This window comes from Canis lupus, chromosome 1 (assembly GCF_003254725.2).
Source record: "Canis lupus dingo isolate Sandy chromosome 1, ASM325472v2, whole genome shotgun sequence".
NCBI lineage: Eukaryota > Metazoa > Chordata > Mammalia > Carnivora > Canidae > Canis > Canis lupus.
This window is the reverse complement of record NC_064243.1, coordinates 110,565,546-110,579,592: the sequence shown is the minus strand read 5'-3', so window position 1 is coordinate 110,579,592 and position 14,047 is coordinate 110,565,546. Positions and strand designations below refer to the sequence as shown.

Here is a 14,047-nt window from a genome sequence, read left to right as displayed (position 1 = left end):
GGATTAAAACCCAGGTTTACACAGTGCCCCCCCATCCCTTCTGGGTCTGGGCCTCTGGTCCTGCTCTCCCTGAGTCCCAGGAGTCTAGGCAGCACCCCCAGCCACCTCCCCTTGGAACCCAGGAATCCAAAACCCCAGCCTTCTCTTCGCCTCTGCCCCAGGATTTCAGCCCCCAGCCCCCTCTTCCAAATTTGATTCATCCATCAGAGAAAAGAAGGGGCGCGAAGGGGTGCCGGGGTCTGCCACAGCTCCTTCCCTGGCGTGCCTAGCCCCTCCGAGCGGAGGAGGGGGCCTGAGTTACTGAGATGTCACCTTCCTTCGTGGGGGCCGGGGTGGGGTGGAGGGGCATCACAGGGCCTCCAACCACCCCCCTCCTTCCCCCTGCCGGGTGTGGGAAGGGGTGGGGGAGAACAGCCCACCTCGTGACTGGGGGCCGGCCCAGCTCCCGGGCCGGGGAGGAGTGGGCGGGGCAGGGGGAACATTATAATTGGACGAGTCTGGTATCCCTGAGTCCTACTCAGCCCGAGCGGAGGCGAAGGAGGAGGATTCCCGGGAGCCGGTGAGAAACCGAGTTGAGGGCACAGAGACCAGCTCAGGGCTCCCGGGAGCGACGGGCTGGGGCGAGGTGACTGTCAGACGCGAGGACCGGGGCAGAGGCAGCAGCCGGGGAAGAGGATGCACGCAGGGGTCGGACCTAGGAGGAGGAGTGGGCCGCAAGAGCATCCCGTCCTGGCTGGAAGGTGGGGCGGGGGGAGCAGCTGGACCTCTCGAAGAACCGGATGAGCCAGGCCACGAATTGTCACTGCCATTCCTTGAGCGCTTCCCGGGTGACCCCTCAGATCTCCAGGGCTTGGAGGCCCAGGGGCGGCGCGAGGTGGCCAGAGCGCTCACCGGAGGACTTGTCAATGAGAATTAAGTTAGCTCATGGGTGGAACATGACGTTTAGATGTGAAGCTGGGGCTTAGAATGTGAAGGGAGGACGAGGAATGCGAGGTTGGAACTTAGAAGCCACGGTCGGGGCTCTCATGCAACTCGGGGCAGAGTGAGTGGAATTTGAACCCCTGGGAGAGGGGGATGGAATTTGGGCGGCGGAGGCCGACCTGGTGATGGGGAGATAGGAGGAGACAATGAGGGAGTTAAATCAACAACGGAGGGACCGCTCGGTAAATGTTTGTGATTGGATTCGGCCCGATGCAGACTTGGGGGCGCGGGCAAGACTCCGTGGGCCGCGAGCGGGTGGGGCGGGGCTCCGGGTGGGAGGGGTCCCCACTGGCTGCCCAGATTGACATTTCTCCCTCACTCGTACTGACCAATCGCAGGCTGGAAGATGAAGGTTCTGTGGGCTGCGCTGGTGGTCACGCTCCTGGCAGGTAGGTGGGCGGGGCTTGCTCAGGTTCCCTGCCCCTTCCTCGCATCCTCACCTGCACCCCGGGGTGGGCCCTTCTCTCATCCCTGGGTCCCACCTTCAGCTGATCTGTCTTCCCCTTGAGGGGAGGCCCAGGTCTGAGGCCTCCCATCCACTGGCTCTGAGCAGTTGTTTTACTCTCTCTGGGCCTCAGTTTCCCCATCCTTAAACCGGGAGTTAACAACAGTTCCTAATGCATTGTTGTCAGGCAGGTAGCGAGCCTTAGATTCGTGTCTGCCGTGAGTAGGTTTATTCCTCACGGCAACACGGCCCTGCACGGAGCAGACACAGATGCTCCACATGTGCCTGTCAGGTGAACTGGGCATCCCCCCACCGGCTCCCTGACGGCCAGTGCTCTAAAGCAAGCGCGGGAGCATATGTGGAGCACCTGCTGTATACGAGGCACTGCGGGCCTGGAGCGGGCCGGGAGGCTGACCGCCGCGAACTTGCTCTGTGCAGGATGCTGGGCCGATGTGCAGCCGGAGCCGGAGCTGGAGCGCGAGCTGGAGCCGAAGGTCCAGCAGGAGCTGGAGCCAGAGGCCGGGTGGCAGACTGGCCAGCCCTGGGAGGCGGCGCTGGCCCGCTTCTGGGATTACCTGCGCTGGGTGCAGACGCTGTCTGACCAGGTGCAAGAGGGCGTGCTCAACACCCAGGTCACCCAGGAACTGACGTGAGTGCCCCCTGACACTCCCGCTGGGCAGTTCCTCCTGGAGCGTCCGCCAGTCTGGGCATCTCTGCCCATGTCTCGATCCCTCTTTCCATCTCAAGCTCCTGGCTATGGACCCCTCTGACTCTCTCAGCTCCTCCTGCCCCTGGCCACCCCTCCGTCAGGCTAGCTCAATCCCTCGCACCCTTCCCTTTCATCCCCGCGTCTGGCCGTCCCTGCCCCCACCATGCCCTCCCGCACCACGGGGTTTTCTCCCTGTTCCCCGCCCCCCCCCCCAGCTCTGCACACACATGCTCCCGCCCTCTCGGACCCCAGGGCGCTGATGGATGAGACCATGAAGGAGGTGAAGGCCTACAAGGCGGAGCTGGACGAGCAGCTGGGCCCCATGACCTCGGAGACGCAGGCCCGCGTGGCCAAGGAGCTGCAGGCGGCGCAGGCCCGGCTGCGCTCGGACATGGAGGACGTGCGCAACCGCCTGACGCAGTACCGCGGCGAGCTGCAGGCCATGCTGGGCCAGAGCAGCGAGGAGCTGCGGGCGCGCTTCGCCTCCCACATGCGCAAGCTGCGCAAGCGGGTGCTGCGGGACGCCGAGGACCTGCAGAGGCGCCTGGCCGTCTACAAGGCCGGCGTGCGCGAGGGTGCCGAGCGCAGCGTGAGCAGCATCCGCGAGCGCCTCTGGCCGCTGCTGGAGCAGGCCCGCGAGCGCAACGCCAAGGTGGGCGCCCTGGCCACGCAGCCGCTGCTCGAGCGGGCCGACGCCCTGGGCCAGCAGCTGCGCGGGCAGCTGGAGGAGATGAGCAGCCGGGCCCGCGGCCACCTGGAGGAGATGCGCGAGCAGATACAGGAGGTGCGGGTGAAGATGGAGGAGCAGGCCGACCAGATACGCCAAAAGGCCGAGGCCTTCCAGGCGCGCCTCAAGAGCTGGTTCGAGCCCCTGCTGGAAGACATGCAGCGCCAGTGGGACGGGCTGGTGGAGAAGGTGCAGGCGGCCGTGGCCACCATCCCCACCTCTAAGCCTGTGGAGGAACCATGAGCGCCCCGCATGCCACCTGCTGGGCCTCCCCCAACTCCTTCCCGTGCCCCCTGCCTGCTCCCACCGGCCTCCAGGAGGCCTGCCCCTGCCCCCAGCTGTCCTCCTGAAAGGGCCCTAGCTTAATAAAGATTCACCAAGCTCCACAGCAGCTGCTGGACTTCTGTGTGTGATTACTCCCGGCTCTGCCTCAGTTTCTCTTTTCTTCCCCACACTGGCCACACCACTCTGTCCGGTCCCCTCTGCTTGTGTGTCTGGTTTTTGGTCCCTTCTGATCCCTCCCTCTGTTCCTTTCAGAGTCTCCCTTCTTGCTCTGTCTCTGCTCAGCAGTACTCAATCTCTCTCTTCCCTGCCTCCCTGTCCCTTCTGGCTCTGAGACAAGGTTCTGGAATAGATCCACCCCTGGGGTGAATCCTGCAGTTGCCCCTGACTATGGCCGGGGAGGTGGTGGGCAGAGGGATAGGGGAAGCAACCTCTCAGCCTGAGCTTGCTCAGCTTCAGGATACTGGCTTCATGGAGTTGTGACCCCAAAGACCTGACACCACTGCAATTATGATTAAGTTCCCCCTTTTAATTTTTATTTTTTAAAATATTTAATTTATTTATTCATGAGAGACACACAGAGAGAGGCAGAGACATAGGCAGAGGGAGAAGAAGGCTGTATCAGGGAGCCTGATACAGAACTCATCCCAGGACCCCGGGATCATGCCCCGAGATGAAAGCAAGATGCTCAACCGCTGAGCCACCCAGGCGTCCCTAAAAGAAAGATTTTATTTATTTGAAAGAGAGCACAGCAGAGGGAGAAACAGGCTCCCCACTGAGCAGAGAGCCAGATGCAGGGCTCGATCCCAGGGCCCTGGGATTATGACCAGAGCTGCCCAAGGCATGGGTGCTTAGCGGACTGAACCACCCAGGCCTCCCTGGTTAAGCCCTTCTTGGCATTCCCCGGCCTTATCTGATTCTGCCTCCTGGCCTCCCGCCTCCTCTGGGTGAGTGAGAGGCTTCATTTTTCTTGCTTCCTGTTTTCCTCCACCTCTATCTTTTATCTCTTTCTCCTCCTGTTTCCCCCCCACACACACCTTCTGGTCCTGCTTGTTTCTTGTTTCTCTTCTCCTGCCCTCTGGGTTGGTCCTCTCCACCATTCTGTTGCACTTGGGCCCTCTCTGCCTCTCCAGTTCCCTCTGGATCCGCAGATCTCTTCATCTGATCTTCCCTGCCCCCTGCCCTCATCCTCTCCTCTACCCTCCAGTTGGGTTGCTGACCTCTGGTCTCTCCCAACAAGCCTACTGGGTGCTGGGTCCTGGCTGGAGAGGAGGAAGCTGCCCTTCCCCCACCCCACCCCCAGGAGGGGGTGCCACGCCCCCATGAAGAACTGGGGTCCAGGTCTGGGAGACAGCTGGGAGCTGACCTTCAGAGTGGTGCAGACTGAAGCCAGGAGCCTGGGGCCACCTGCTGGCATTCACTCCCACCCCCTCAATTCCCAGAGGAGGGGAGCAGGGTTCCAGCCCAGAGGACAGGCCAGGGCTTGAGCTTGTAACTCCTAGGCCCAGCTGCACTATTCCACGTGGCTCCTGCACATTCTGAACTCCGAGCTTTCACCAGCTGCCCTGAGTGCCCTTCTGGGGGCAGGCTGTCCTCCCCACCCCCCCAGATGACTCACCCTAGGCTTGGTGAGCAAAGGGCCAGTGGGCTTAGAGGCAGGGGGACTAGTCCCAGCCAAGTGTGCTGCTGATTCACTGTATGCCCTGGAGCTGGGGCCAAGCCCTCTGAGCCACAGCTGTCAATGCACGGCCTGGGATCAACCGTGTCTCCCCCTTGAAGAACTGAATCTTGGGTTCTCATGGATGAAGACAGCAGTCAGGTCTAGAGATGGCACCAGGGCTGGAGAAGTTTTGGGGAACAGAGCCTGGCAGGGGGTGCTGTGGGGCAGAAGCTGATCCCCCTCAGAGATTCAGAGGGGCAGCCTGAAGTCCAGAAAGGGGACAGACAGAGAGCCACCCCTCCCTTCGCCCCAATGGTGCTGAGCCATTGAATGTTCTTGGCTGTGCCTCGGTTTCCCCATCTGTAAATGGAAACCCCTGTAGCTAGCATGAGGAGGAGGAGACTGGAAAAGCCAAGTCATTCTTCTATTCCGGTGGGGTGGGGAAGGAAGGAGAAGAGACCTCTGGGTGGATGTCTGGGGAATGCTAGGCTCGCAGGGGAAGCAGATGTCTGGGAAGGCAGCTGGAGGGCTGACAGGGTCTGGATGCACTGAGCCAGCCAAGGGGTTGTCGCAATCCTGCCAGGGTCATGTCTGTGCGTCCCTTTCATAACCGTCCCCTCCCACCACCACCCCCAGGCTGACACGTGGTTGTGGGGGCACAAGGCCAGCCAACCTCAAGTCTGAGGCCAGGGCCACCCTCCCCACAGCTGCCAGGGATCACTGGCGGTCAAAGGCAGCCAGAGGAAGGGGGGAAGCATTGGACTCCAGCCCTGAGGGACGGATGTGGTGGGAGGAGAGACAGGGGAGGGGGGGAGAGCTTGGTGCCAGGAGGGGCCCGAAGGGGCAAGGGCAGATGCACTGTTTACCAGGGGGCCCGGAAGCTCGCAGAGTGGGAGAGCAAAGGGCTAGGAGGGGCCTGGTGGAATGGATGGAGGCGCACACCCTGGGATCCTTGCAGCTGGGGTTTTGCAGTTGAGACAGGTTGCAAAGATTCCTGCCCCAAAGATCGATGTGCATGGGGCAGGGGAGGGGGCTGTGGAATGAAGACCTCAGAGCACATCCGTGGAGGTCTGGGATGCTCCCAGATGCAGAGAGGTGGGGGGCTTGAGGGCTGGTCTGCAAGTGAGACTGGAAGTGGCCAGGGTCTAGGAATGTGGGGGTAGACTGGGTGACCCTGGAGTCATGGAGTTGGGAGTTGCTTGCGCTGAAGAGGCTTGCTAAGAAGAGAAAGGGGATGGAAGAGGAGGCCTGGAGAGTTCCAGCAAATTACAGAGATGCTCGGTGACAGAGAGACCCTTGAGTTCAGCAGGAGAAACACGCCCCCAGCCCTCACATGTAGGGAAGGGACTATGGCAGGCTGAGATCCACCAACAGGGAGATTTAGAGGTGCAGGTGCTGAACAGCAAGTGGCTTAAGGGACAAGGGATGTGCCCAGGCCCACCTGACCCCCGCAGCCCACCAGCCAGGCAGGGAAGAGGAAATGGTGGGTGGGCACGGGAGTGGGGGGAGGCCAGCGGCCCGGAGGCTTAAGGGGAGGGATTAACCTGCCCCGCCTCCACCCCAGCCCGATAAAGGCCTGGGCCAGGCCAGGACCTCCCACCTGCGCTTTCCGAGACCGCTCCAGGTTGGTGCTCGATACCTGATGCCCCTGATGCCCCGGGAGGGCTGCCCCTCCAAGAACACTAGAAAAGGGGTGGAGGGAACTCCGGGGAGGGAGGAGGGGTGTCACTGATCGCTCCCACCCCTGCTTCTGCTTCCAGAGAGCCCCTCCGGCCCCGCCATGAGGCTCATTCTGTCGCTCCCGGTTTTGGTGGTGGTTCTGTCGATGGTTTTGGAAGGTAAAAGCGGGATAGAAGAATCTGGGGGTTTGAGATTTGGAAGCTTGAAGCTGCCTACGTGCCTGGGCTCCAAGCTTGGAGGACGCTTGAGAGCTCTGGGGCCCCTTCTGTGCCCTGGTTTTCCTATCTCTCACCAATCACCCCACCCCCAACCGGGCAAGGTGGGTGAGGGTGCTCTAAGGGGAGGGCCGGCAGGTGGCAAGTCTACCTCAGGAAGCCCTAGCAACAGATGATGTATTGACTTGCCCCTCCAGGATTGGCTGTCCTGCTTTTACAACCTGGAAAGGGGAGGGGGAGGAGGGAGGCCTGACAGTAAGCTAATTCCCGGCAGCTTGAGCTCCATCTGGTCGCCTTAGTCCATCTTCCCCCCTCCCCTTCCCAGCCTAAAGCCATGACCTCCAAGAATCATTTAAAGATCTCCTTTCCCGTCCCCAGAATCTCAGCCTGAGGCTTCCCAATACTGACATTTTTGTAACCCTGCCCGTCTCTGGGCAGGTCCAGCCCCCGCCCAGGCGGCCGGAGAAATCTCCAGCACTTTTGAGCGCATCCCGGATAAGCTGAAGGAGTTTGGTAACACCCTGGAAGACAAGGCCCGGGCAGCCATTGAGAGCATCAAGAAGAGCGACATTCCTGCAAAGACCCGGTTAGGAACCTTCTCAGGGTTTGGGAGGGCTGGGGTATATCATTAACAGATTGGGGAAACTGAGACCTGGAGAGGCTGACAGCTTCCATGTGGTCATGGCTGGATCGCAGGGTGCCCAGATGTGGGGGACAGGTTCCTGACTCCTACCTAGGCCACAGTGTAGAAGTGGTCCTGTGAGGTGGTAAAAGGCCGAGCTTGGGTGTCGAGTCACCCCAGGTCCACAGGCTAGCAAAGACTCAGTTCTCTTTGTGTGATTCCAGAATAGATCTGGATGAGCCTTCTTCCTCCTCTGTTACATGGATGGTTCTGAGGAGAAGTAAACTAGGGGATTTGCATAGTGCCTGACACATGGTAAATGCTCAGTATGCTTTTTAACCAACAGTGACTCCATTTGGCCACTTAGATTAGAGGATCATTCATTCATGAACAAGTATTTATTGGGCATCTGCTAAGTGTCCAGGATTGTTCCAGTGTGGGGAATAATAGTGATGAATGAGATAAAGTCCCAGCCCACAGGGAACAGATTGTAAACCAGTGAATTTCCAGCAGGTCAGCCCAGACGGGGCTAAATACTGAGAAGACAATAAACAGGGTGGATGTAGACAACCAGTGTGGGGCTTGAACTCATGACCCTGAGATCAAGAGTTGTATATAATACCTCCTGAGCCAGCCAGACTCCCCTTTTCATATCTCAATTTAAAGTGTTATTGCTTCAGGGCGCCTGGGTGGCTCAGTAGGTTAAGCTTCAGACTCTTGATCTCAGTTCCAGTCTTGATCTCAGGGTGGTGAGTTCAAACCTACATGAAGCCTGGCTGTCTTACTTTAAAAGAGAGAGAGAGAGAACGAGAGAGAGAGAGAGATCTGAGTGATTAGGAAAATCCAGCCAGGCCTAGAAACATGGGAAGAATGTTCCTGTGGAGGGTGAGTGCAAAGGCCCTGAGCCAGGAAGATATGAACATAATCCAGGCCAGGGACACAGCCTGGGCAAAAAACAAGAAGGCTGAAGAGTGCCCCTGAATAACTAGGGGACAGCGTGCCAAGAGCAGGCTTGGTAGCAAGAGATAGCAAGCCTTGAAAGTTGTGCCCAGGGTGGAGTGTTCTGACTTCAAAGGGCTCTGGCCCATCTGGGAAATCCAGCCCAGGGCTCCTCCCAGTTCCACAGATGTGGGAACCATGCTCTGTCCTTGGGGGAAGGGAAAAGGGAAGATGGGGGAGGCAGGTAGGAGGCAGGATTTGGGCCCTCTGACCTGCCCTGAAACACCAAACTCAGTGACTCCTCCCCCATCTCTCCCTGCAGAAACTGGTTTTCTGAGGCTTTCAAGAAAGTGAAGGAGCATCTCAAAACTGCCTTCTCCTGAACACCAGGAGAGCCGCCCCTCTACTCTGGCCTGTGTGCCCCAGGAGGGGGCTCTGAAATTTCCCATCCCCTGGCTCCTTGCCAAGGACTTCATGATGTTCATGTCTACCCCCAACCTCCAATAAAAATCCTATAGAGAAATCTGAGTGGTCTTTTGCTGGGGGGGAGAGGGGGCTGCATCTTTTGAGGAGGCAAGGATTCAAATGTATTGAACGTTGTCTACTTGACCTGTGCCAAGGACTTTGAACTTCATGGTCTCAAAAAAATCCTCACAAGAACCTCGGGAGCAGGGGCCCTGTTAATTCCACGAGGGCATGGGGGCCCACAGAGGTGAAGTCACTTGTCAGGAATGGGAGAGCTGTTTCTCTGCTATATTCTTTCCCGACTGGGCTGCCCAAGATGAGGGACCGGGTTGGTTCAACACCATGAACAGTAGGTCTTTATTATACTTAAAATGGATGATGCCCCTCCTCCAGGAAGCCCTTCTTAGACCTCAGGCTGGGTCATCACTGCCTAGTAATGGGTCTGTCTTTCCTACTGGATTGTGAGCCCAGGAGGACTGGGCCAGGACGTCATCACCACTGTCCCCAGGCATAGTCCCACACAGGACTGGGCATGGTGTAGGCGCTCAGTAATACTTGGTGGAATAATTATTCACAATCCGAAACAAACAAAAACCCTAAACATTACCTTTTCACAAAACTCCCCGTAGGTGGGTGCTGTCTCTGCCCCTATTTTACAGAGGAAGAAACTGAGACAGAAGTCTAAAATCACTTACGTGATGTTATGCAGCCAAAAATGGGTAGGGCTGGGATTTGAATGGAGGCTGGGCAGGTGGGGGTGGGGGTGGTTCAAGGGCCACCTCCTCACTCTGCTTTCCTGGTTCCTGGGACACTCTGCCAGACAAGCCGGCTGCAGCCACACACACACACACACACACACACACACACACACACACACAGCCTGGCCCAGGGCCTCGCCTGCATCATCCCCAGCATATTAAAATGCACCCATACCCCTCATCAGATAAAATTCAAACAAGCAGTCATCTTGCAGGTGGCTAGTTGGCAAAAAGGTATAGTCTGTACAGATTTAATCAATTAGTCATCTTGGCCATATTTCCAGCATTTGGGGGCCAATTTATTTTTCAAGCACTCTTCCCAACCCCTCTGGACAGCTCTCAGGTTGGAGAGGTGCAGAGACAGAGAAGATGGACAGTTCATGGAGTATGCCCTTCGCTTTGGAAGAGAGGCTTAAACTCAGGGGCAGTAAGATGAAAACAACCAGGGAACCTGGGTGGCCCAGCGGTTGAGCATCTGCTTTTGGCTCAGGTCATGATCCCAGGGTCCTGGGATCGAGTCCTGCATTGGGTTCCCCGCAGGGAGCCTGCTTCTCCCTCTGCCTATGTCTCTGCCTCTCTCTCTCTCTCTCTCTCTCTCTGTCTCTTATGAATAAATAAATACAATTTTTAAAAATAAGACGAAAACAACCAAAAGACACCAGCCTGCTTCCCATCATCTGGCAGCAAGAAGATTGGAAAATACCAGGGGCCGGTGAGGACGTGGGTACCTGAGAAGCAGCACACCCTCCCCAGGAGAGTGGACTGACTGGATCTCTACAATGAAGAGCAACCTGGCAGTTTCTAGGGACATTAAGTATTTGTGTGCCCCGTGTCCACCCCAGCGATCCCGAATCCCGGTGCGGGGGCCAGAAAAGCATCTGGGAACACGGACAAGGCTGCTCATTGCGGTGTTATTTGTGGGGATGGAAGCTGCAAGCAACCTAGCAATCGATCGCTAGGGGAATAAAAAAAAGAAAATGTGCAACTCCATGCAACTGCAGAAAAATGAGCTAAATGTTCATGCAACAACTTGGAGAGATCTAACAGTGTAGCACTGAGTGAAAAAGAAACAGGAGAGGGGTGCCTGGGTGGCTCAGTTGGTCAAGTGTGTCTGCCTTTGGCTCGGGACATGATCCTGGGGTCCTGGGATCAAGTCCCACATCACACTGGGCTTCCTGCTCAGCAGGGAGTCTGCTTCTTCCTCTCTGTCTGTCAAATAAATAAATAAATAATATTTTTTTAAAAAGATTTTTATTTATTTATTCATGACACACACACACACTCAGAGACAGAGACACAGGCAGAGGGAGAAGCAGGGTCCCTGCAGGGGACCCAACGTGGGACTCGATCCCGGGACTCCAGGATCACGCCCTGGGCTGAAGGCAGGCGCTAAACCGCTGAGCCACCCAGGGATCCCCTAAATAAATAATATTTAAAAGAAAGAAACAGGGACACCAGGCTGGCTCAGTAGTTGAGCCCCTGCCTTCTGCTCAGGGTGTGATCCTGGGGTCCCAGGATCGAGTCCCACGTCAGGTTCCCTGCATGGAGCTGCTTCTCCCTCTGCCTGTGTCTCTGCCTCTCTCTCTCTCTCTCTGTGTCTCCCATGAATAAATAAATAAAGTCTTAAAAAAATAAACATAAAAGAAAGAAACAGGAAAAGACGCACAGGGTGGTGCCATTGTTGTAAAATTAGAACACAGGCACATAGGGGCGCCTGGGAGGCTCAGTCTGCCTTTGGCTCAGGTCATGATCCCCGGGTCCTGGGATCGAGCCCAGTGTGGGGTTCCCTGCTCAGCGGAAAGTCAGCTTCTTCCTCTTCCTCTGCCCCTCCTCCCCTGCTCATGCTCTCTCTCCCTCTCTCTCAAATAAATAAATAAAATCTTAGAAAAGAAAAAAAGAACATACACACATGGAACCTTGCACCTTGTGGGTTTGAGTTCTTTCCTGTCTGAGGACAACTCCAAGCACATCTGAGGAACGAGGGTAGAGAACAAAGGTGGGAAATAAATAAATATAAGTGTGTGTACTCAGTGCCCCCCGCCCCAGCCAATCAGCCCTCCAAGCTGCTACGCTCCCTTCCCACTTGGCAGCCAGAGGGATCCTGTTAGAACACAAGTCACGTCACACCCTTCCTCTGCTCACAACCCTCCCTCTACCCTCAGAGGAAAACCCAAAGATTGTATCAGAGTCCACCAACTCAAGTCTCCAGCTCCACACTACCTGGCCTGGTCACCCCTGTGCTTCCTGCCCTGTGCCTCTCCCCCTCCCTCACCTGCAACTCCTCAGGCTCCTCTGACACACTGGGCAGGCTTCTACCGCAGGGCCTTTGCATTTGGAATGTCCTTCCCGCAGATGTCCAGATATCTGCCCTGCTCGTCCCTCACCTCCTTTGGGTCTCTGTTTAACACTCACCTCCCTGTTGTGCTCCCCTCATACTGCTCTCCCATCACTCTCCCATCTCCTCATCTACGTTTCTTTTTTTTTTTAATAAGTATTTTTTATTTATTTATTTATTCAGAGAGAGAGAGAGACTGAGAGGCAGAGACACAGGCAGAGGGAGAAGCGGGCTCCATGCAGGGAGCCCGACGCGGGACTCGATCCTGGGTCTCCAGGATCAGACCCCGGGCTGCAGGCGGCGCTAAACCGCTGCGCCACCGGGAATGCCCCTCATCTACCTTTATTTCCAGTATTTGCTACCCTCTAATATATATCTATTTGCTTACTTGTTCACTGTCTCCTGCTGCTGGGACCTCAAGTTCATGGATGCTGTCTTGTCTCCTGCAGTGGCCCCAAGTCCCCAGAACAGTGCCTAGCACACAGTGAGCGCTCAGGCAATACTTACTGAATCAGTGAATGAACATTTGCATTCCACGGACCAGCTTACATATACATGCGTGGTTCCCATTCATTATCCACTCATGAACTCACTCATTCTAAGATTTTCTTTTTACACTGTATTTATTTATTCAGAGAGAGAGAGGCAGAGACATAGGCAGAGGGAGAAGCAGGCTCCCTACGGGGAGCCCAAAGCAGGATTTGATCCCAGGACCCCAGGATCAGGACCTGAGCCAAAGGCAGACGCTCAACCACTGAGCCCCCGAGGCTCTTTTAACACTTTATATTTAGAGCCAATACGTTTGTTCTTCTCAGGGTTACAAACTTACCTTCAAGTCCTCAGAGAGCAGGGATCCCTGGGTGGCTCAGCAGTTCAGCGCCTGCCTTTGGCCCAGGGCGTGATCCTGGAGTCCTGGGATTGAGTTCTGTGTCGGGCTCCCGGCATGGAGCCTGCTTCTCCCTCTGCCTGTGTCTCTGCCTTTCTCTCTATGTCTATCATGAATAAATAAATAAAATATTATAAAAAAGAGAGAGACCTCAGAGAGCAAAGAGCCCTGATCTCACCAGGAACAAAAACACTTGGAGAACTCCAGACATCCAAGTAGAAATGTTCACACTCAGGGAGTAGAGATGGCACATTCAGACAGCCCCACCCATGGCACACACTCCACACAGCGGGGAGGGCGGGGATGGGGGACTCCAGTGGGCACCAGACTCAGTGTAGCTGGTCAGGGAGGGCTCCCTGCAGGAGTGGACACGGCACCTGAAACCCAAAAGACAATTCAGAAGTCATCAAAGAGAAGTAGGGGAGTGCATGACAAGCAACACAATTTTGTCCCCATGAAATGGTCATCAACAACCACCGGAATGAAAAACTGAATATGAAAACGAATGAGGAGGGGATCCCTGGGTGGCTCAGTGGTTTGGCACCTGCCTTTGGCCCAGGGCGCGGTCCTGGAGTCCCAGAATCGAGTCCTGCATCGGGTTCCTGGCATAGAGCCTGCTTCTCCCTCTGCCTGTGTCTCTACCTCTCTCTCTCTCTCTCTCTCTCACACACACAAATAAGTAAATAAATATTTTAAAAATAAAAGATAGATGATGGATAGATAGATAGATAGATAGATAGATAGATAGATAGATAGATAAAATGAATGAGGGATGCCTGAGTGGGTGGCTCAGTGGCTGAGAGTCTGCCTTCAGCTCAAGGTGTGATCCTGGGGTCCCAGGATGGAGTCCCACATCCAGCTCCTTGTGTGGAGCCTGCTTCTCCCTCTGCCTCTCTCTCTGTCTCTCTGTGTCTCTCATGAATAAATAAATAAAATCTTTAAAAAAAAAAGCCACAAATGAACAGTGCCCCTTTGGAAAACAGTTTAGTAGCTCCTCAAATTGTTCAACAGAGCTATCATGTGATCCAGCAACTCCATTACTAGGCATCTTACCCAAAGAACTGCACACAGGTTCACACCAAAACGTGTGCACGCATGCTCGTGGCAGTATTGTTCCTGACAACCAAAAAGTGGAAACAATCCAAATGCCCAACAGCTGATGAACAGATAAAGCCACATAGTGTGTGCATATGGAAGCCCACCCAGTGAATATTACTCTGCCATAAAAAGGAAGCACTGACACACACCACAACACGGATGAGCCCGAAAACCCGATGCTCAGTGAAAGAAGCCAACCACAGAAGGCCGTGCAGTGTATGATTCCAATCACATGACGTCCAGAA

The 14,047-nt window shown here is 55.9% G+C and overlaps 2 protein-coding genes across 8 annotated transcripts; both read left to right on the top strand.

Annotated features, from left to right (window-relative positions):
* Positions 1–446: 446 nt before the first annotated feature.
* APOE (apolipoprotein E) lies at positions 447–3,253 on the top strand. Of its 5 annotated transcripts, none has more exons than XM_025424707.3 (4): positions 447–559; positions 1,320–1,370; positions 1,865–2,075; positions 2,388–3,253. In XM_025424707.3, exons 2-4 carry the CDS (start codon positions 1,328–1,330, stop codon positions 3,103–3,105), a joined length of 972 nt encoding a protein of 323 aa, XP_025280492.1. In that variant the 5' UTR covers positions 447–559; positions 1,320–1,327; the 3' UTR covers positions 3,106–3,253. The 5 variants fall into 5 exon arrangements, with proteins under 5 accessions (XP_025280492.1, XP_025280491.1, XP_025280493.1 ...); XM_025424706.3 differs by having other exon boundaries at positions 474–559; positions 1,309–1,370; XM_025424708.3 differs by having other exon boundaries at positions 496–625.
* A 1,599-nt stretch (positions 3,254–4,852) lies between these two features.
* APOC1 (apolipoprotein C1) lies at positions 4,853–8,783 on the top strand. 3 transcript variants are annotated; one of them, XM_049109407.1, is made up of 4 exons: positions 4,853–4,963; positions 6,565–6,642; positions 7,138–7,285; positions 8,583–8,783. In XM_049109407.1, exons 2-4 carry the CDS (start codon positions 6,585–6,587, stop codon positions 8,641–8,643), a joined length of 267 nt encoding a protein of 88 aa, XP_048965364.1. In that variant the 5' UTR covers positions 4,853–4,963; positions 6,565–6,584; the 3' UTR covers positions 8,644–8,783. The 3 variants fall into 3 exon arrangements, with proteins under 3 accessions (XP_048965364.1, XP_048965363.1, XP_025280487.1); XM_049109406.1 differs by lacking the exon at positions 4,853–4,963 and adding an exon at positions 5,717–5,785; XM_025424702.1 differs by lacking the exon at positions 4,853–4,963 and adding an exon at positions 6,363–6,428.
* Positions 8,784–14,047: the final 5,264 nt, after the last annotated feature.

Coding starts and splice junctions, on each gene's coding strand:
- APOC1 (XM_049109407.1), top strand. CDS start 6,585: ATGAGGCTCATTCTGTCGCTCCCGGTTTTGGTGGTGGTTCTGTCGATG. Junction 6,643..7,137: donor TCTGTCGATGGTTTTGGAAG/GTAAAAGCGGGA, acceptor GTCTCTGGGCAG/GTCCAGCCCCCGCCCAGGCG. Junction 7,286..8,582: donor GACATTCCTGCAAAGACCCG/GTTAGGAACCTT, acceptor CTCTCCCTGCAG/AAACTGGTTTTCTGAGGCTT.
- APOE (XM_025424707.3), top strand. CDS start 1,328: ATGAAGGTTCTGTGGGCTGCGCTGGTGGTCACGCTCCTGGCAG. Junction 1,371..1,864: donor GGTGGTCACGCTCCTGGCAG/GTAGGTGGGCGG, acceptor TGCTCTGTGCAG/GATGCTGGGCCGATGTGCAG. Junction 2,076..2,387: donor CAGGTCACCCAGGAACTGAC/GTGAGTGCCCCC, acceptor CTCGGACCCCAG/GGCGCTGATGGATGAGACCA.